The sequence below is a fragment of the Cucurbita maxima genome, unplaced genomic scaffold (genome assembly GCF_002738345.1).
Source record: "Cucurbita maxima cultivar Rimu unplaced genomic scaffold, Cmax_1.0 Cma_Scf00001, whole genome shotgun sequence".
Lineage (NCBI taxonomy): Eukaryota > Viridiplantae > Streptophyta > Magnoliopsida > Cucurbitales > Cucurbitaceae > Cucurbita > Cucurbita maxima.
Genome location: NW_019272017.1, coordinates 466,976 through 486,745, shown reverse-complemented (window position 1 = coordinate 486,745; position 19,770 = coordinate 466,976). Strand labels below are relative to the sequence as shown.

Here is a 19,770-nt window from a genome sequence, read left to right as displayed (position 1 = left end):
CTTACCGAGTATTTCTTCCATACTACTTTTCACTTTTCAAATGGTCCCTAACCTTGCATGGTGTGTGACAAGATCGGTCTTCTTTTATAAAATCCTTAGTTTTGCTTAGTTACAAGAAAGTAATATAATTTTTCTTAGAAATAAATATTTATGATTTTTTTTCTTTATAATAATAGTTAGTTAGAAAGTTCTCAGGGAAAATATATTAGGCATTTTTTAAGATATAATATTTAATTGAAAAAAGTCTTAATGATTAAATTTATAATTTTAAATGAAAAAAAAAAGGAAAAGAAGAGAATAAATATAATGGAGTGACGGGGAGGTTATGTGGATGGAAAACTGTAGGCTAATTGACGTAAGCATGCTGACGTAATCGTATATACGTAAGCGCAGTAGGGAGGCAGTAATTGCTTCGGATAATGGAAGAGGCTGCCACCAATATTTCCTCAAACCATAAGTCTCCCATTTGTTGGTTGTATTATTATTTATATTATAATTTAATTATGTATTTAGTTAAATTTTATTTTATTTAAAAAATTAAAGTTGGAGAATAGATCAAATTATCCTTTTATGAATGCAACATTTCAACAAATATTATTTCATGAAGCAGATCAAACTTCGAAAAGAAAAAATACACAATATTTATAGACTAATTCAAAGTCACTATCCTTCGATAACCAATTTTTTTAAGATGAAAAGATTTAATCAAGGAATGAACACAATGATAGATGTGAAATGAGTTGCTACCCCCTTTTGCAGCCCTGAAGGATTAGGTTAGTTAGCTAAGATTGCTATTCTTGCAGCTGAAATTAATGGGAGCACATGTGGGATGTCGGGAATGTGTCCAAAGGGTTGTTGGATTCAGTGTAAGTGATGAACAACCAAATGGACTAAGGCCGGAAGAAGGAGAAGAAGCCATCCATCATGGACATACTACAAGTGTATTACCTACCCCTTATGACCTGCATTTAGGTAAATGATCAAAGTTTCCATCTTGGGTAGAGAATAAATTCCAGAGTTCAAGAAGAATGAAAAAACGGACATTCTCTAGCATCCTTATAAAGAATGTTTTGTTCTCTCTTCAACCTACGTAACCAACGTGAGATCTCATGATCCACTTCCTTGGAGGCCAGCGAGGATGCTGGCACATCACCCAGTGTCTGAGTTTGATTCCAAACAGTCCAAACACACTACTAGTAGATATTATTTGCTTTGACTCGTTATGTATCGCCGTTAACTTCACGGTTTTAAAACGCGTCTACTAGGAATAGATTTCCACACTCTTAAGAATGATTTGTTTACCTCTCCAACCGATGTGGGATCTCACAACTGCCAAAACAAACGAGTAACAACCTTAATCTTCCAAATTCAGTTTGAACTTTTCATGTTTGTATTAGGGGAATCATACAATGAGCAGATCAAATTACCTTTCCTCCACCCTACTTATTCTGTCTTCTGTGTAATATACCGTTTGGAACTTGTTCTTTATTGAATGAACTTTCATGCTTCCACATCGGAAGACTTTCTTCTGTCTCTCTGTTTTTATGACACTTAGGAAACATAGGGAGCTGAAAAGTGATGAGAACAGACAAAGATTCGTGTCACTAAATTTGGTACAAGTATGGTTCGTGTTGAGCTAACAGAGAGAAAAACATACAAGAAATGAGAACAGGTGAAAAGGGATTGTTGAAGTTCCTCAGCCAAAGCTCCGGAACCTCCTGCTTCTGTCTGTTCTCTAATGGTACTAGGGAAGGATTATAAATACTTTTCTTCTCTGTTTGAAACTGAAAAGCTTGCAGCCATTTGGCTGGTTGAAGAAGAAGGTTTGGGAGGAGATGAATAAGAAAAAGAAGTGTTTCAAAGAACTGTAAAATATTCAATGTCTGAAGGAACTCTGATGTGATGTCAAATAAGTTTGGTAACTCCGAATAAGATCTCATATGAACATGTTCATCTTTCTTCTTCTTCTTCTCTCTCTCTCTCTCTCTCTCTCTCTCTCTCTCTCTCTCTTCAGATTCATCATCAGAATGTTGCTTAAGAGCTTGAAAAACTCTAGAACTGGTACTGAAAATCTTAGCTCCCTATGGTAATCAGTAGGGTCTCGACCTTCATCTCCCCCATAATGGCTTCTCTTTCCAAAGATTCAAGCAACTCCACCATTCCTTTTCCTCCACTGCCGCATTTCTCCTCTAGCCTCCCTAGTTTCAGCCACTCTTCTCCCTCCACCGACAATTCTCTCTCCAGCTCCGCCACAGAGCTACCCCAGCCACCCTGACTAACACATCTCGGTGCCGCAGCCTGACGGCGGAGCCATGAAGGGGAAACCGTTGAAACTGGCCTGAATTTGGGGAAGACGACGGCGGATGGGCGGTGGAAGAAGGGTGAGACTTGCATCGTTGGTGTTGGTGGGGGTGTTGATAAAGTGATGGGCTTTATTAATGTTATGGGGAGAGATTTTGGAGAAGAGTTCGAAATATAGAGAATATTGCGGGGAGAGAGGCGGCGACACTGGCCACCGTTTGACGTGGAAGTCGGAGAATCAGTGGAACGGACGTGGTGGCCAAATCAGGTAAAAATATTCTTTGGTGTAGTGAAATATATTGCTCATGATGTTGATAGACAAATTCTAAATCTGTGGCACTAGATGCCTTGAAATTTGTGTAAGGTACTTAAGTTTGGATAGGTTTTTGAAAGCAATGGGAGAGAAATGTGGTCCAAATTATCAACCTTTCTTAATGTGTATGGTTCAAGAAGTTCATGAATGTATTCTTCTTTCCTAGGCTCTCAGTCTTACTTCATTTTAGGACTTCAATGAAAAAAACAAAACTCAAGTTGCAAGGAAGGACCATTTTACTAGTGATCATTATTCAGAAGTATTCAATACTTATGGTTCTATAACGCAAACTTTCTGATTATATAGACTAAGGACTGATGTTCTATGCAAAAGCATACCTGTACTGTGTACCCTGAAGTTTATGAACTTTGTCGGCTACGAACACAAAAGTTTGTTCATTTGCCTCTCGTCTACGAGTATATTTGCAGCAACAGCAGTTGAATCTTTCCTTCCTATCGCTATTTCAGTATCCAAATCCTGCGTTGATAGAATGAGAACAAATTGATTTAGGATACTTTTGTTAAATTCTGTTCATATATACTATGACAAAAAATGGAGAATATTCTTATGAAAAAAGAAGAGATATTACCTCACTTCAATGACCTTCTAGAAAACTAACATGTTTTTTTAGTTAATTTGAATGAATCAAATAAAAGCAAATTCCAAAAGGAGCCAAGATCTCGGGAAAGGCCACAGCATTGACGTCATTATTCGTGGCACCCATTTGGATGAGGGCAGATGCCATTGGTTCATAATCTTCAGATGAAATTGATGCCAAAAATACGTCCATCGCAGCCCATGTTTCTGGAGATATACACCCAACTATCCTGTAGGTATATATATATATATTTACACATCAAGAAATGTGGCTATCCATTCCGAAGTCCCAAACAAATGGTGGTTGCAGTTTGTAAATAGCTGTCTAAGAAAATAAAACTAGAACTTATGGCAAGTAATTTAAGGCATTGGCGAACATCCTTATTAATGGATTCCTACAAACAACTAGCATTTCGTCAAATGTGCTGAGAAATAATACAAGTTCAAGAAAATGGAAATCTGTAACTCCAAGAATGGAAATTCAAAATTAACATTGAAGGGAGGGAAGAGGAGTAGAGTTCAGAAAAAAGAGAAATTTCAACCACATTAACCCAGAAAGCTCTGAACTCCAATCCCATAATCATTCTATAAAATACCCCACAGCCATTTAATTATGGAAGAAAGTGGGATTGAGCCAGATGGTAAGAGCGAAATAACCATTCAAATGATACCAGGCATATCAAATGAGATTAACGAACTCTATAATGGAGAAGAATGGTTAATATATTTTTTTTTCCCGAGGGCTCTCTCTCATAAACTAATTCCAAAGTCTATCTAATTCCTTCTCCACCACTTCTTCCTTCCTATTTTTAACCTCCTGCCCATATCAAACTCCTCCCATGGCAGCTTGGCTAACAAACTCATCTCTCATCTTGGATACTCTAACCAACCCATTCTTTTAGTTAAATCTATCAACTGACTTATATAACTACCCTAGGTTCCTAACACTACCTAAATCCCGAATATCAATTCTTTCTTCTTTCTTATAGAAGAAAAAAGGTATCAATCATTCAATGATCAATACTCCAAGACTTTAGATGGTCACCTTGAGACTTTGTAGTAAGCTCTGGAAGTGGTCTCACGATGTCAAACTGGATGGTAAGCTGTTTCATTCTTCGTTGTCAGCCAAAACATGAATGTTTTGTAGACTATTCTCCGATCATCACATACAACATCTCAAATTACTTTCATTATCTTAATTAAGACTGATACGTTTATTTAGAGAGTTGGGGGTGGATTGCTGCTTGTGTTTCTTAAAATCATGTGGTTTCTTTCAAGTTAAGTTACCCAAAAATAATACTAACGCACATTGGCAGAGAGATTTAACCTAATAGGGAGTCGTTCAATGGCTGGAATCATGGAAAGAGGATGACACCAACTAACGCTGTACTCTTGTAAAAGAAGATGACAAGGTTCAGAGTAGCTTATACAGTGGAAGAACAGATAGTTTCAATCCTCTAAAATCTAGGTAACAAAGAAGACATATAAAGGAGAAAGCAGTTTTTAGAAATATTTTAAGCGAAGTTCAAGCTCCCAAAGAGAGGCACCAGGTAGGAATCTTCCTTTACAAGCGACTATTGGTTATAAATAACCTTATAGACATGTTGATTAAGGATGGAGCTCCTATGTGACTAAGAAACACACAAGACCAGAATTAGCAGACAATTATGCCGAGATATTCCTCACTTCCTCGTACAAATAACAGTTGTAGATGTTAGAATTGCAAAGGTCCCAACTTATCCATCCTCGCCCAAATCAGGATAATTGATTCAGAAAAAAAAAAAAATCTCACACGTAAACTAGCTATATGTACGAGTTTAGTGAATTCCCTTCATATAAAATCTTCTTTATTGTCAAGAAATGATTTAAGAATTCATTTGGAAGATGATTTCTGCCTAGACAAAAGAACATGTTAAGAAACGACGATTACGAACACGAAGTTAAAGAGACTGGATAAAATCTGAAAGAACCAATACCTGCGCACATCTGCAGGCCACTCTCAACCAACTCCAATAAATGCTTGAACTAGGCTTGGGACCACTTGGACCTGTGTTTATGGATGCAATGGCCCAAGACCAAGGCTAGTAGATAGCATGCTCTTTGGGTTTCTCCTCAAAAATTTTAAAACGCGTTTACTAAACAGAGATTTCCATACCCGTGTAAGAAATACTTTGTTTCCCTCTCCAACTGGTGTTGAATCTCACAATGAAAGTCTGCATAATGTCTTCCAACAGTTTAGGCAGATTTTCCGTGCTAGCTGAGAATTACGTAGGCATTTTGTTAGATTTTGACGAGGATGGAGTCAAACAGATGAAATCCAAACACACTTTCATTAGGTAGGAAAAAGTTGCCGATTAAATTACAAGTTCTTGGCCGTGAGTCCTGGTTAAAGTGATTTCGAAAAGGGGGAAAAGTTCCCAATTTCCTTCTTTATTGAGTAGGTAGGAAAAAGTTGCTGTTAACTTCAGGAGTAAAGAAGAAGCACTTTCCTTCTCCTTCTTCCCTAAACATACACACGATTATCTAGAGGAAAAACAAAAAGTCAGTATGCTTAATTTAATCCGAATTGTTCCGCACTCTAATCGGCAGATGCAATGAAGTTTTCAACAGACGCTATCGCTTCCGAAGCAGAAAGTTCGAACAATCAAACTCCATAACATTTCCGAAAAGGCAATCGCAATTAGAGAAGAATAAGAAAAAGAAGAACAAGAAGAAGAAGAGGATGGCAACTTCACCTTGAAGGCGGGAATCGAAGAGGTCCTGAGCTGGAGTGTAACGAACAAGGAGACGAAAGGCGTTGGGGCTGAAGGCATGGTGGGAATTCTTGATAGCTATGGCGGGCAATTAAATTGTTTTTATTTAGTTTTCAATTACTTTTATTATTATTATTATAAGAGTAAATTAAAAAATAATAATATTTAAGAGGAGGACCCAACGGTTCAACGGTCGGCTTGGTTCGTATTGTGTCGCCGAGCCGACTGAGCTGAATTAGTCGCATTTTTGTGCCTAATACGATACGATATGATACGATACGATACGATACGATACGATACGACTCGGCTTCCACGCGCACTCCCTTCTCCTCCACTATTTGCCTCTCTCTACGTTTCATTTTACATTCAATTCTCCATTTTTTTTTCCCAACCTATTTCTTCGTTTCCTTTTTCCTTCCCCAAATTCCCCCGGCGACCCACCTCCCTCCGCCCCCTTCCGACCGGATCACCGCCATTTCCGGCTCCAAACGCCACATTTATCCTTGCCCATCATCTTCTGTTTTTTTCCTTTCAGGTGGTGGGATTTCGAAGGGGTTGAATCGGTACAGGTTTTGCAAGGAGGGGGAAGGTCGAACATCATTTGGGCTTTTGCCTTTTGCCTTTTGCCTTTTGGTCACTACCAATGGAGACCTCGGCTTCCAATTCTGATCCTTACCCCAATTCTTCTTCACCCACAACTTCTCCTACCTCCTCCAGATTTGGGGTCTCGATCCCTTCGCTCAATTTCTTCCGTTCGCCTCTGTCCGTCATTTTGGATTACTCTGGAATTCTTCCCACTAGGGCTGTTCCTCATGAATCGGAACCTATAATCAACGGCTCTGCCACCCCTGATTTGCGGGTTTATTCTCAAAATCAGAATCACTTGATGACCACCACCACTTCTTCTTCTTCTTCTTCTAGTACTAGTCCCACCTCCTCCTCCTCCTCCGGTAATACCAGCCCCTCTGGGGAGGTTTCGATTAGGATTATTGGGTCTGGTGAGCAAGATCCTTCTCCGGCTCTGGTTGGACAAGCTGGCTATGAGCAAAATGGTGGACTTCCTGTTTCTGGGGATCAGCCGGAATCCCCTGATGAGGAACGAGTTCCTTTGGTGTCCACTGCTTCTTCGTCTATTCAATCTGGAAGCAGTCGTGTTTCAGAATCTGGAAATGGCGTGGAAGAGAGTGTTAATAGAGATTCGTCTTATCAGAGATACGATATTCAGCAGGTTGCCAGGTGGATTGAACAGATTCTTCCTTTCTCTTTGCTACTGCTGATAGTCTTTATCCGTCAGCATTTGGAAGGTGCTATCTTTTGTCCTCTCTTTTGTTGGACCGATTATAGTTTTCGATTTTTATTGCCCTTTGCACGTGGCCACACTTTTACGTATTATTGATTGTCGTTATCGAATTTCATATAGTGCTGGTAGTAACTAGTCCTTGTTAAGATATAATTTACTGGGAATGCTGGCCATTGCTTACTCAGGACTTCCGTTGTATCTATTAAAATTTCACTCTCGTTAGTTCTTATACCTTTTAGATGACTTACAGCGTGATTGTAGAGGATAAGGTTTGATTTGGATACTTGTGTGGTGTGGTAAATTGCCCCGTGCAACGCGGTTATTGTAAGATCATCCAAGAATTTGGAGACCAGATTGGATTAACTTCATTGACAATTGGGTTCTATTACTAACACATGTTTTCATGTATTGAAAAATAAAATATGCGTTGAGAAGGCAGCTCACGGAAGTGGGGAGGAAGGTGTTGAGAAAGAAGTAGAGGAATACTGTGGAAACAGTTATGCTAGCAGATTATTTGGTTTGGAGATGACACTTTGCCATAAATCTTTGGAACATACTTTTGGACACGTTTGTTTGGTAGTCGACATATACATTAATTATCTTCCACTACCTAACCTAATAAGGGAGTTGCAGTACACTGTTTGGTGTAATCACAAAGACAAGTAGTGATCATCTTGTAATCTTCTCCCTTTTACTCTCTTTCTGTAACATTCTTCTAATTGGTGAGAAATTATTTCTTTGATATTTCCAGGTTTTTTCATCACAATTTGTATATCAGCTGTTATGTATAAGTCGAACGATATTGTCAAGAAACAGACTGCTCTAAAGGTGGCGTAAACCTAAACCCAGACTTATCTTATCTATTAGTACTTTATTTCTTATTCAACTTCACTGAGAATCCACTTGCAAGAAATATATACTGAAGAATTTACTCTTTTTTAGGGGGAGAGGAAAATTTCTGTCCTTGCTGGGACATCTATTGCATTTTTGGTTCATGTTATTGGGATTTACTGGTGGTGCCATCGTGATGATCTTCTATACCCGTTAGTCATGCTTCCACCAAAGACAGTACCACCGTTTTGGCATGCCTTGTTCATAATTTTGGTTAACGGTACAGATTTTCCCTTGCTTTGGCTTATTAAGTTTCTGTAGGTATAGTGATTGAATTAACATATGGAATAGAGCTTCAAAAAATGTATGCAGAAAATTCTTTAAGTGTCACAGTGCGATTTCTAATTAGTTAGCTTGAATGGTGATATAACAAAGGCATAAATATGGTTTATTATCTTTATGTTATCTATATGGATCTTGCAAACATAGTTTTTAAGACAGGATTCAGGATAATTGCCAAAAAGTGAAAGAATGATATTGTGGTTTTACTTTTTCTTTTTTTTTTTTTTTATGCTTCAACCTTCCTCTTATTCCAACTTCTTTGTTGTATTTCTCTCACAATTTTCTGTACAATTTTTCATACATTTGACTTTAATGTACTCATTCTTTGATTTTGGACTCTATTGTGTTGCCATGCCAGATACGATGGTGAGGCAGGTTGCAATGGCTCTCAAATGTCTTCTTCTTATTTACTACAAGAATGGCAGAGGCCATAATTTTCGCCGGCAGGTATTATGAGATCTCAAATTTAGCTTAATCATATGTTTTGTGTTTATCTTGTTGTAACCATTAATATTATTGAAATGTCTGACAATTACTTGGTTTTAGTTCTTTGATTGTTTATAATTCATGTTTCAGGGACAAATTTTAACTCTCATGGAATACACTCTTCTGTTGTATCGTGCATTGTTACCGACACCTGTATGGTACCGGTTTTTCTTGAACAAAGATCAAGGGAGCCTTTTTTCATCACTGACAACGGGATTGTATTTAACCTTCAAGCTAACTTCTGTTGTTGAGAAGGTATGGTTTAAAACATGAATATTCATACCTTAATAAGCACTAAAAATTTCAATATTATGTCATAGTTAGTGGAAACCAACCTTGTTCACATACTATCTATTTTGTTATTTTCTCTTTAGATTCAATCATTCGTGGCTGCATTTAAGGCTCTATCACAAAAAGAAGTCCATTATGGATCATATGCCACATCAGAACAGGCAAGTATATACATACCTGTCTATTGTAGTCTCTTTCGAAATTTACCATTTTAAAACAGCTTTGTGTTTCTTCTTGCATATAACTTTACGCATCTGTTTTCACATTCTATTTAATGTATCCGGCAAATAACGATATAACATAAATATTTGTGGAACCCTTTAAGATGATTGAATGTCTCCTTTTTTAATGCTTTCTTAATGTTACAAGTCATTCCCTCTATAGTTCATGTTAATGGGATTCCCTTACGTTCTCATGAATATGTGATATTATTACTAGCCTACAGGATATGGTGGGAGAAGTGACCTAGAATTTTTCTTAGATAAGATAAACCAATGTGTCACTATCTTTCATTGGTGTGGCGACTTAACTTTTGTACCTTTTGAAGTTACATGATTGACTCTTCTATATGTAACTTTTTTTTTTCTTTCTTTCTCTCTTTCTTTCTTTGCTACTTCCCTTTTATAATTCTGGCTAATTGGAGTGATTCATTTTAAATACCTTTTGGTCTTTATTTGGTTGGGTATCAAAATTTTAGTTTTTATGTTAAAAAGCTGCATTTCAATGAAAGTTTTAGGGGTACAAGTAAAATTTGCTTTTTTCTTTTATATTTCTGTAGTTACTCGTATCAGGCCGTACATCTTGGGATGCTATTTTTGAGGTGTGCTTTTTTCATTTGTTTGACGCATCAAGAGGAAAAAAAAAAAGGTCATAATCGTGATTTGGCAATTAGCTCCCGTAATTTCCTGCGTGTCACCCACATTGAAGCAGGAAAAGCTCTTGACATTAGTATTCTATGTCCTGTGATTTCTCTAGCATTGCATGATCAAATAGTAACTTCATGCATTAATTAAATTCCTTCAAGTCTTCCTTATACTTTATTTTACAGGTAAGTGCGGCGGGAGACCTCTGTGCTATTTGCCAGGAGAAGATGAATGCTCCAATCCTGTTACGCTGTAAGCACATCTTCTGTGAAGATTGTGTTTCTGAATGGTCAGTATGATGACTTCACATCTCTTGCGTTTTCTGAATACTACCAACATTGCATTACTATTTTCATATCAGACCTCCATAGGACCAATATATAGATTATAACAGGGGGACAAGCATTCTAATTTGAACTCTTAGGTACTATTGTAATTATCTACCTTGTTATGAGCCAAAAAGTCATGCTCTTGGCTGAGAAAAACTGAATTTGTTCATCAGGTATCGAGGAATTAGTTCAGTTTATTTTTAAATTCTTTTACTGGATGGCCTATCATATAAAGTAGAGGTATATAATTTTTAGAGTTTTTTTTTTGCAAATCCAAACACACCACATTATCATTCCATCCTCATATGTATCTTATGAATCCTTAATATTAGAAATGATCTATATGGTCATATCATTCTTATTATTAGTGACAGGGGATTGTCTATGTCTGACTAGTATGGCTACGGCATTTATTTGACTGAGACTATGCTGTGTTGCCCACATTTTTTTTTCATTTACTCCTGCGCACGCATTCGACAATGGACCTACTTGGGTGCACGGAGATGAAGGAACCAAAAAAAAAAAAAAAAATGAAGAAAGGACAGAACCCCTTGAATCTTGATTAACAGTGGCACGATTCTTTCGACTGGGCATAAGTCTAGTGCTTAGGAATTAGTTTTAGCTCTAACAAATGTCATTGCATTTCCATTTACTGGTTCAAGTACTTGTGTTTTCAGGTTTGAAAGAGAAAGAACTTGCCCTCTCTGCCGGGCACTGGTAAAGCCAGCAGAACTCCGAACATTTGGCGACGGGTCGACCAGCTTACTCTTCCAGTTGTTTTAGACAACCATTTGGCATTTCTGGACGTAACAGCTCTATCAGCTTGACAAAGAAACATATTGTTTATTGGATGGACAGGGGAGAAGAAAAAGAACAAAGAGAAGGGGAAAGAAGAGAAAAAGAAAAAGGGAAACATAACATAACATCCAGATGAGTTTAAAGATGCTGTCAAATTCAAAACTGGATTAGTATTATATTAATGCTTTGTAATCATTGTGACGAGTTGAGTTAGATGTCCAAACAGAAGATGGATTTAATAAAATCCCATTTCATCATTAAATTCAATGAAATCTAATTCTTAACGAAAAGAATCCCACTGTGAAAACTGCATGTTACTTGAAAACTGATGAGTATTCCCCGTAGAGTTTAGGCCTGGAAACAGCTGCCATGTTGAATGTGTAGAGTCTGCAGTGATTATGTAAACACAAATAATTGTTGTTCATATACTGTTCTACAGGTTTCAAGTGTGAGGCATCACAATCTTATGATCTGTTCATACTGTTTCTGAGGCCTTTTTTTTTCTGTGCTCTGAACAGTGAAGTTATGAAATCATCAAAATTGAACTATTTGTTTAATGTTTTTATTTTTTAAAGTTTCATACTTGTCGTCTTGGACTATTACTTATATTAGAGATAGACATGACATTCATGGGACGAGAGGTATGAGTATAAAAGATGACCCATCTTAGTCGTACTCTCAAAGTTAGGTGATGAAACAAAATCAAAATTCATAATTTAGATTAATACAATTATAGTGGAGTTGATATACATCACTTTCATACATAGATATATATATATATATCACTTTCATACCTTGTCACTTTCATGTACATAAAATCCATAAACATAAAATCCATAAACATGCATCAATTTCCCATAGTCATGTCTTTGAAAGAGAGGGTGGTACGGGTCTTTAAAAACAAAATTTATTTATTTTTAACCTAACCCTAACCCTAGTTGACTTGGTCCACTCTCAATTTCAACCATTAAAATCCAATTTTTTTCACAACCTTATTTTGATGAGCCAAACTAGGTCCACTAACGGATCATATCTATGTCAAATAAGTTAAAAACACGACAATTCATCCTCTATATAAATTATGCCCTCTCTCTTTACTCGTAAACTTAAAAGTTAGCACAAGATCAACTAATCATTGGATTACGATAATGTGAGAGATAAAACGGGTTGATATTATATATTAAATCATTTAATAAACCCATAAACCTAATAAGTATTTAATTCGAGTAGCTGTCATTTATATGTTAAAAAAAAAAAACTTTTTATTTTCTCTCTCTCTCTCACTCTAATGTCCCAAACTCTTATGGCAGCCTATGTCCCATCATCTCCATATATTTCCCTTTTCTTTTCTCCTTTATTACCCTTCTTTCTTTTTCCCTCTTTCCTTTCAAACGCTGTTCCTCCATTGTTTAGGGTTTCATGTCCTCCACTCTTCTTCACCATCCTCATGCTGCCTCTTCCAGGTTAAAGCTTCTACCTTTCTTCTTGTTTGTTTGGGAATTTGGGTCCTTTTTTGCAGAGAAATTGTGGTTTTTATGTTGATTATAGAGTCATGTTTTGGTTGTTTTGGAGGTTTTTGAGACAGCCCATGTCCGAAAAGGTGTGTAATGAAGGATATATTGCATGAAGAAATGGAGAGAGAGAGCTTCCCTCAGCCCACTCATGGAAGGACTCAAAGGGGTTGCTGAACTAACTGCCGACTCATTCACTCAAACACTCAGTACTATTCTTTCCTCTCTACTGTGACTGCGTGAATGAAGCGGGAGATATTTTGCTCTCTCTCTTTTTCTTTGCTTGGACTGAAGGGAGCTCCTCCTTTCTACTTCTCCATAAAACTCTCAACCCAATTCAACTCCCGCCTTCTTTGCCCTACCCGACCCCGATGAGTTCGGACGATTTTTTGGGAGGGTGGACTCACCTTGTTGGCCCTAGTCGACCCTGATGAGTTCAAGACGATTTTTGGGAAGGTGAATTGATCTTGTTAGCCCTAGTCGACCCTGATAAGCTCGGGACGACTTTTGGGACAATCAACTGACCTTATTTGCCCTAGTCGACCCTGATGAGCTCGGAACGACTTTTGGGAGGATGAACTGACCTTGTTTCCCTAGACGACCCTGATGAGCTCGAGACGACTTTTGAGACAATCAACAGACCTTGTTTACCCTAGTCGAGCCTGATGAGTTCAAGACGACTTTTGGGACAATCAACTGACCTTGTTTATCCTAGTCGACCCTGATGAGTTCAAGACGACTTTTGGGACAATCAACCGACCTTGTTTGCCCTAGTCGACCCTGATGAGTTCAAGACGACCTTTGGGACAATCAACTGACCTTGTTTGCCCTAGTCGACCCTGATGAGTTCAAGACGACCTTTGGGACAATCAACTGACCTTGTTTGCCCTAGTCGACCCCGATGAGTTCGAGACGACTTTAGGGAGGACGAATTAATCTTGTTTGCCCTGGACATTGAAATATTCTAGATCAAGAAAAGAAATTATTTAATAATCGTATGAGTTAGAAGAAGTCTCTAAGATCTGATCCAATTGATGATGAACAATGTCCACAAATGTAGAGGTAAGAATGTATGGAGACCCTAACTTAGCTCAATTATTGCATTTTTCTTCATTTTGTGAGGTTCCCATTTCATTCTTTTTCACTTTTACTCTCTCTGATTGTGCTCTTTCAGGCAAGGCTTTCACAGCTATCAGCAAACCCTGTCCCCAAAAAGGTAACTTTTTGGTACCCATCTCTTACCCTTCACTTTGATAACTAGTTGGCTCGACTCCGTTCGGTTCGATTCGGTTCTGTTTTCATTAGAACCTTGTTTATATGCTCCCTTTGTTGAAGTAAATGGCTAGAAAAGTTAGGCCTCTGAAATGATTGCACCAAAAAAACAACAAAATCAAGGCATGCAAAGGTTAAAATTATGCAATTTCAACACAATTTGGTAAAAAACAAATGAAGGAAGAAGTGGGCAATTGGAAATATTATTCCTTTGAAAAGCTTCATGTTTGATGATGGCAGATAAAGTTAGGTTACATGAGAATTTGGCAGTCCTTCACCAGCTTTCTTCCCTTTCCTTTTCTTTTTTTCCCATTTTCCCTCCCAAATTAATTCAACACATTCCACTAAACTCTCTCTTTTTACAAAATTGCATTTAGCCGAAAAGCTTTTTAGGAGTGTTCATATGACCCGATGACCCGCTTAACCCGGATTACCAATTCAAATCATGAAGTTGGAGTAACTTTTTGAAAACCGAAAATTGAAATTGGTTTGCGGGTTGACATTTTATTGATCTGAGTTACTCGACCAACTCGAAAATAGGGTTAGAACCCAACCAACTCTACCTCACTTTTAAAACTATTATTTGTTGTAAAATGTTGGATAGAATTTTTAAATAATTAAAATATAAAAACAACTCAAAAATTGATTGGGAACTCTGTTTAGATTAATTTTGATTTTTATAACTTTCGGTTTTATCAAATTAAATCATAGATACGTGGCGTGGCAGTCGAGAGGATATACAATAAGGTCGAAATTAAATATATAAAAAATATCTAAACCCCCATGAAATTTTGAAAAAAGAATCTATAAAAGTAAATAAAATATGAGATTTATATTTATATTTATATTTATATATATTATGTTTAATGAGTCTGATGAACTTTCCAGAGTGGAGGGGAGCAGCTTCTTTTTTTTTTAATTCTTTTTTTATTTTCACGAGAAAAACAAGTACGCTCTGAACTGAGTTTGATTTTACATAAAAACGCGCCGTTTTGGGCCACTTTGGATTTATAATAATATCTTTTCTTTATAATATATTTCCTTTCTGGACGTTACATCATTTTGTCTCCCATCTCATAATATCACATATTTAAATCCCTTGCTTTCTAAATCTTTTCTAAAATTCATTTAATTAATTTAATTAAAAATTCAAATATTTTAGTAGCGGGTATAATTATTAAACTTGTACTGTTTCATAAATAAGAGCTCACACTAACCTCTCATAAACCCTAATTTAAACCCTTTTGAAGATGATCTTCATCCCATTGGCCGGCTCTACGATCATCCTATAAGACGGAGAATGACGATATTCCGGAGATAGTGAGAATCTAAACTTGGAAACTATCAGAGAAATAACGATCTTCAACTGAACCAATGCAAAGTTCTTCCCTAAGCATAGTCGAGGCCCTGCCCCAAATGGCAGGTACGCTTGAGGAAACTTGCAAGCCTTGGCTATGCCATTCACGAACCGTTCTGGCTTAAACTCATTCGCGTTTTCTCCCCATATTTCAACCTCTCTATGCAGAGTCGGAATCAAAGTCCATAAGTAGATACCCTTTGGAATCACCACGTTTCCTAGTCGCGTCTCTGAAAATGTCTCCCTCGCCACAAACGCCGCCGGTGGGTACAATCGCAACGTTTCTTGGACCACCATACTCACTGATTTGAGTTGAGAGATGGTTGTCATGTTGACACGACCGTCGAGGCAAGCTTGACCAAACTCAGACCGAATACGGTCTTGCCATTCGGGGTGGAGGGCGAGGAGCATCAAGGACCAGGTGGCAGCGACGGCGGTGGACTCATGGCCGGCGAAGTAGATACTCTTGCAGTTGTCAACGATGAACTTTTTTGGGGACTCATTACAATTGGCCGCTACGGTTGGGTCATTCATGGCGGCCTCCATTATGAGCTGCAAGAGATCCTTATCCGACGACGTTTTGGAGCATTCTTTTTGGCGTTGTTGAACTGTTTCCCAGATTAATGATTCGATCTCCTTCTCCAGCTTCTTGATTCTTCTGTGTTTGCTTTGTTGAAATAATCGGTCACTGTTCATAATTCATATTTTAATTTAGATTTTTATTTGAATTAATTAATAAATAAAAAAAAACAGAAAAAACGAACCTGAGAGAAACGTAGCCAAACAGGAAATTCCCTTCGCTAAGCAGCTTCTGAAGAACCCTAAGCTTGGAAAAAATCCGCTTCCCCTTCTCATACGAGCTCCCAAAGCAAGCCCTAGAAATCACATCCGCCGAGAATTCTCTAAGATCCTCATCCACGTCGATCTCCGCCGTGGCTCCCTCTCCTTCGCCGATCCTCCCCTCCCATTTCTGCAGCATCGCAGCCGCCGCCTCGGTCATCAGCGTCGCCATGACCCGGACCTGGTCCATGAAGAACTCGGGCGCTATGATCTTGCGCTGCAGAGCCCAGACGGGGCCGTTGGCTCGGACGATGCTGTGGCCCAGGATTGGGGCGAGCTTCTTGGTGACGTAGGAGGGCTTGCCCAAGTGGAGATAGTTGGTGAGGCTCAAGTCCTTCACCAGATCCACGTGGTTCGCGTACAGATGCTGCCTCGTCCCTGTCGAGTATGTGTATAATGGGCCTGCCAACCAATTTTAAGATCACTTTTGGGCCTCTTTATTTACTCATCCACGGCCCAGTCTTTTATCAACATTAATAAATATTATTGTATTATAATAAGAGATTTCTATTTATTATGAATAAATAAATAAATAATTACAAGTTTATAAAACTAGTAATATTAGCTTGCGTAACTAAATTTAAAAGGTTAGATGGTTTGATGTTTTTTTTTTTAATGGAATAAATTAATAAAAATAGAAAATATGGTTGAAAATTATTAATATTTTATTTCAAAAATATTATTAAAATTTAAAAATAAAATTAAAAATACCATTAAATTTTCAATAACTTTTAGATTTTTTTAAAAAGATTTAAAACCACCTAAAATTTTTTAAAAACTTCAAAAATAGTTTAAACTTTAAAAAAATAATGTTATTTTTAATTTTTTTTTTTAAGTTTAAGTACATGGTTGAACTTTTAAATGGTGTTTTTTTTTTAATAAAATATAAAGTTTATGGAGATTTTATTAATTTAGACTTTTGTATTTGAAAATTAAACCTATAAACCCTACTTATATCTATAATTTTTCTTCATTTATTATTTATTATTTACATATATTTATATATATATATATATATTAAAAAAAAGTAAAGTGTAGTCTACTAAAAATATTTTTTTTTCAATTTTTCTTTTTTGAAACGTTACTAAAAATTCAAATCTTATCTTAATAAAGATAAAAAATTATTATAAATAAATGACGAAAAAACAAGAAATATTTTAAACACTAAGTTAAATGAGTATCGAATATAACCGTATTTGCTATAAATCAAAAATCTCTACTCATAATATTATAATATTATTAAAAATTATTATAAATTTAGTAAATATTTTAATTTTGAATTATAAATTTAATATATTAAATTATAAGAAAAACAGAATTTAATTCAGGTTACAATTAGATTTTAATAAAACTTTTATAAATAGTCTTTATTTATGGACTATTTATGACATTTTTATTAAACTAGTAGAAAAAATTCTAACGTTTAAATTATAAATACAATATATATATTTTTATATAAAAAAAAATCATAATTAATTTAAATTTCATTGACCAAGTGAGACGACTTTCACATTTCTGAAAGCTCGGAAAACTTCAAACGTACAACACTATTTAATATAACATTTTATTATCCAAAAATTAAACTTTAAAAGTTAAAAACTTTTTTTTTTTTTTTAATGTTGAATAATTTTGAGAAATTTATATTTGTAAATTCTATTATTTATGTTAATGTTAACATTACATGATTAAATCTCTTTTCTTAAAGAAAAAATTGACACCAAAATATGCACAACATGAACACGAGGAGATTTAATTTGTAATTTAACAAAATAATAATAATAATAATAATAATAATAATAAAATAATACCGTATTGTTTCCTCCACTTGACGAAATAAGGGAAGAGAGTGGAGGTATAATCATGAGCAACAATCACCGACGCATGATGTGGCGGAGAAACCATGGCCGCCGCCGCCTCCAACTGGATCTCCTGCATCTCCTGCAAGTTTCCGTACAGAAGCGAGGGCGGCGGTCCCGTCACTCCCTGTGCTCGTAGCTTCCTCCTAATCTCCGCCGTCCTCCTCCACACTCCATAGTAAAAATGGACCACCACTGCCACCACCGCCACTGCAACGGCGGCGAAAAGAACCGACCCCAAACCGCCCATTACAACCCCCGTCTTTTTGTTACGCTCAATTGCTTGAATGGTTGTTGGTATTATATAGAAAAAGAAAAAGTCAAACGTGGGAGTGATGGAAGAGAGAGAAGGAGGTGAATGGGGAGTGAAAAGTACGTTGGATGAAAGGAAGAGGAACAAAACTACAAGCCCACTTCACATGTCATCTATTATGGTTACGAATGGGTGGTCGAGGTCTTATCGGCAATCACGTCAATAGTTTTACCCGGTTCAATATACCATGTTTATGGTCGAGTTAAGCTCTTTAGACTTGTGGACCATCAATGTGAGCTATCGTTTTTTTTTTCTCCAACATTTAATCATTAAGTATCATCGTCAGACTCACGATTTTAAAATGTATCGGCTAGGGAAAGATTTTCATACTTATATGTTTCATTCCCTTTCCTAACGGAAGTAAGATCTTATATTCTTCCTCTTTTTTTTACTATTTTCTTTTTAAATTATCTTTAATTTCTTTTTAACTTTTCTTTAAAACTTGATATTTTATTTCAAAAACTATCATAATTTTTTAAAATAAATTAATTTATATCTTGGAAATATCAGCGACTAAAACCTTAAATTAATTATTATTTTAAGATTTATTAATATATAATTCTAGCGTATGTTTAAACCATATTAATTACAAAAATTAACCAAATTACCTAACTAATTTTGAAGTAGGGTAATTTTTTTTTTTTTTTTTCAGACTCAAACTCTAATAAAATAATTCAATTTATAACAATTTTTCATATTTAACCCTTTTTATAAAGAGAATGCATTTTAACATATTTAACCACTTTAAAAAATTCCAATATTATTTTTAATTTTTTTTAAAAAATCTAAAAAATATCTTTATCTTTCGTTTTAAATCAAAACCATTAGTAATTTATTCCAAAAAATACTTTAAAATACCATTTTAAAAAAAATTCAAAAAATGTCCTCTTTAGTACTATATTTAAAAAATGATCGATGAAAATTTTAAAGTGGTATTAACACGATTTACCTTTATAAATAAAAGTTTTAAAAAAATTTAACCATTAATATATGGACAAAAATGGTCTATCAACACTTTATAGATCATCTCCAAACTATTTAATATTACTTTTGAAAGTTCATGAGTATTTTTAATTTTTTTAAATAAATGTATTAATGAAAATTTTTAATTATTATTATTATTTTGAACTTTAAAAGGATATTTTTTATATTTAAAAAAAAAATTAAGTTATAAATTGATTTTTTTTTTTCCTTTTTTTTAGTTTGTGGATATTGTTTTCGATAAGTGCTTCACCTAGAAATTTTACTCAAAAAATATAAATAAATTCAAACCATAAAAGACAGAAATAATAATGTATCGTATTAATTACTGTTAAGTTTGGATAAGAAAAAAAAAAAAGAATGATAAGAATGAATGGGAGAGTTAGGTGGAAACATTGATGGAGGAAAGTGTATTAAATATTTGTCACGCATTTAT

The 19,770-nt window shown here is 35.7% G+C and overlaps 2 protein-coding genes and 2 long non-coding RNA genes across 8 annotated transcripts; 2 read left to right on the top strand and 2 right to left on the bottom strand.

The window, feature by feature from the left end:
- Positions 1-2,832: 2,832 nt before the first annotated feature.
- Positions 2,833-6,109, bottom strand: LOC111491921. 3 transcript variants are annotated; one of them, XR_002719790.1, is made up of 4 exons: positions 5,575-6,109; positions 5,182-5,468; positions 3,204-3,436; positions 2,833-3,091 (listed from the first exon to the last, which is right to left on the bottom strand). It is a non-coding gene; the product is annotated as an uncharacterized LOC111491921 (long non-coding RNA). The 3 variants fall into 3 exon arrangements; XR_002719792.1 differs by having other exon boundaries at positions 5,947-6,106; XR_002719791.1 differs by having other exon boundaries at positions 5,182-5,734; positions 5,947-6,059.
- A 244-nt stretch (positions 6,110-6,353) lies between these two features.
- LOC111491080 (E3 ubiquitin-protein ligase RNFT1-like) lies at positions 6,354-11,284 on the top strand. Its single transcript, XM_023139826.1, has 8 exons — positions 6,354-7,268; positions 8,016-8,092; positions 8,207-8,375; positions 8,796-8,884; positions 9,014-9,178; positions 9,298-9,375; positions 10,263-10,366; positions 11,084-11,284. Exons 1-8 carry the CDS (start codon positions 6,608-6,610, stop codon positions 11,187-11,189), a joined length of 1,449 nt encoding a protein of 482 aa, XP_022995594.1. The 5' UTR covers positions 6,354-6,607; the 3' UTR covers positions 11,190-11,284.
- A 1,206-nt stretch (positions 11,285-12,490) lies between these two features.
- On the top strand, positions 12,491-14,162 carry LOC111491910. 3 transcript variants are annotated; one of them, XR_002719788.1, is made up of 3 exons: positions 12,491-12,667; positions 12,777-13,777; positions 13,890-14,162. It is a non-coding gene; the product is annotated as an uncharacterized LOC111491910 (long non-coding RNA). The 3 variants fall into 3 exon arrangements; XR_002719789.1 differs by lacking the exon at positions 12,777-13,777 and having other exon boundaries at positions 12,492-12,667; XR_002719787.1 differs by lacking the exon at positions 12,491-12,667 and having other exon boundaries at positions 12,682-13,777.
- A 966-nt stretch (positions 14,163-15,128) lies between these two features.
- Positions 15,129-18,317, bottom strand: LOC111490994 (cytochrome P450 714A1-like). The gene is made up of 3 exons (XM_023139701.1): positions 17,993-18,317; positions 16,109-16,586; positions 15,129-16,032 (listed from the first exon to the last, which is right to left on the bottom strand). Exons 1-3 carry the CDS (start codon positions 18,288-18,290, stop codon positions 15,222-15,224), a joined length of 1,587 nt encoding a protein of 528 aa, XP_022995469.1. The 5' UTR covers positions 18,291-18,317; the 3' UTR covers positions 15,129-15,221.
- Between the last annotated feature and the right edge of the window lie 1,453 nt (positions 18,318-19,770).

Excerpts from the sequence above, each read along its gene's own strand:
- LOC111490994 (XM_023139701.1), bottom strand. The coding sequence starts at position 18,290 with ATGGGCGGTTTGGGGTCGGTTCTTTTCGCCGCCGTTGCAGTGGCGGTG. Across the intron at positions 16,587-17,992 it reads CAAGTGGAGGAAACAATACG|GCCCATTATACACATACTCG; the intron begins GTATTATTTTAT and ends ATTGGTTGGCAG. Across the intron at positions 16,033-16,108 it reads TTTGGCTACGTTTCTCTCAG|TGACCGATTATTTCAACAAA; the intron begins GTTCGTTTTTTC and ends AATTATGAACAG.
- LOC111491080 (XM_023139826.1), top strand. The coding sequence starts at position 6,608 with ATGGAGACCTCGGCTTCCAATTCTGATCCTTACCCCAATTCTTCTTCA. Across the intron at positions 8,093-8,206 it reads AGAAACAGACTGCTCTAAAG|GGGGAGAGGAAAATTTCTGT; the intron begins GTGGCGTAAACC and ends ACTCTTTTTTAG. Across the intron at positions 9,179-9,297 it reads TAACTTCTGTTGTTGAGAAG|ATTCAATCATTCGTGGCTGC; the intron begins GTATGGTTTAAA and ends TTTTCTCTTTAG.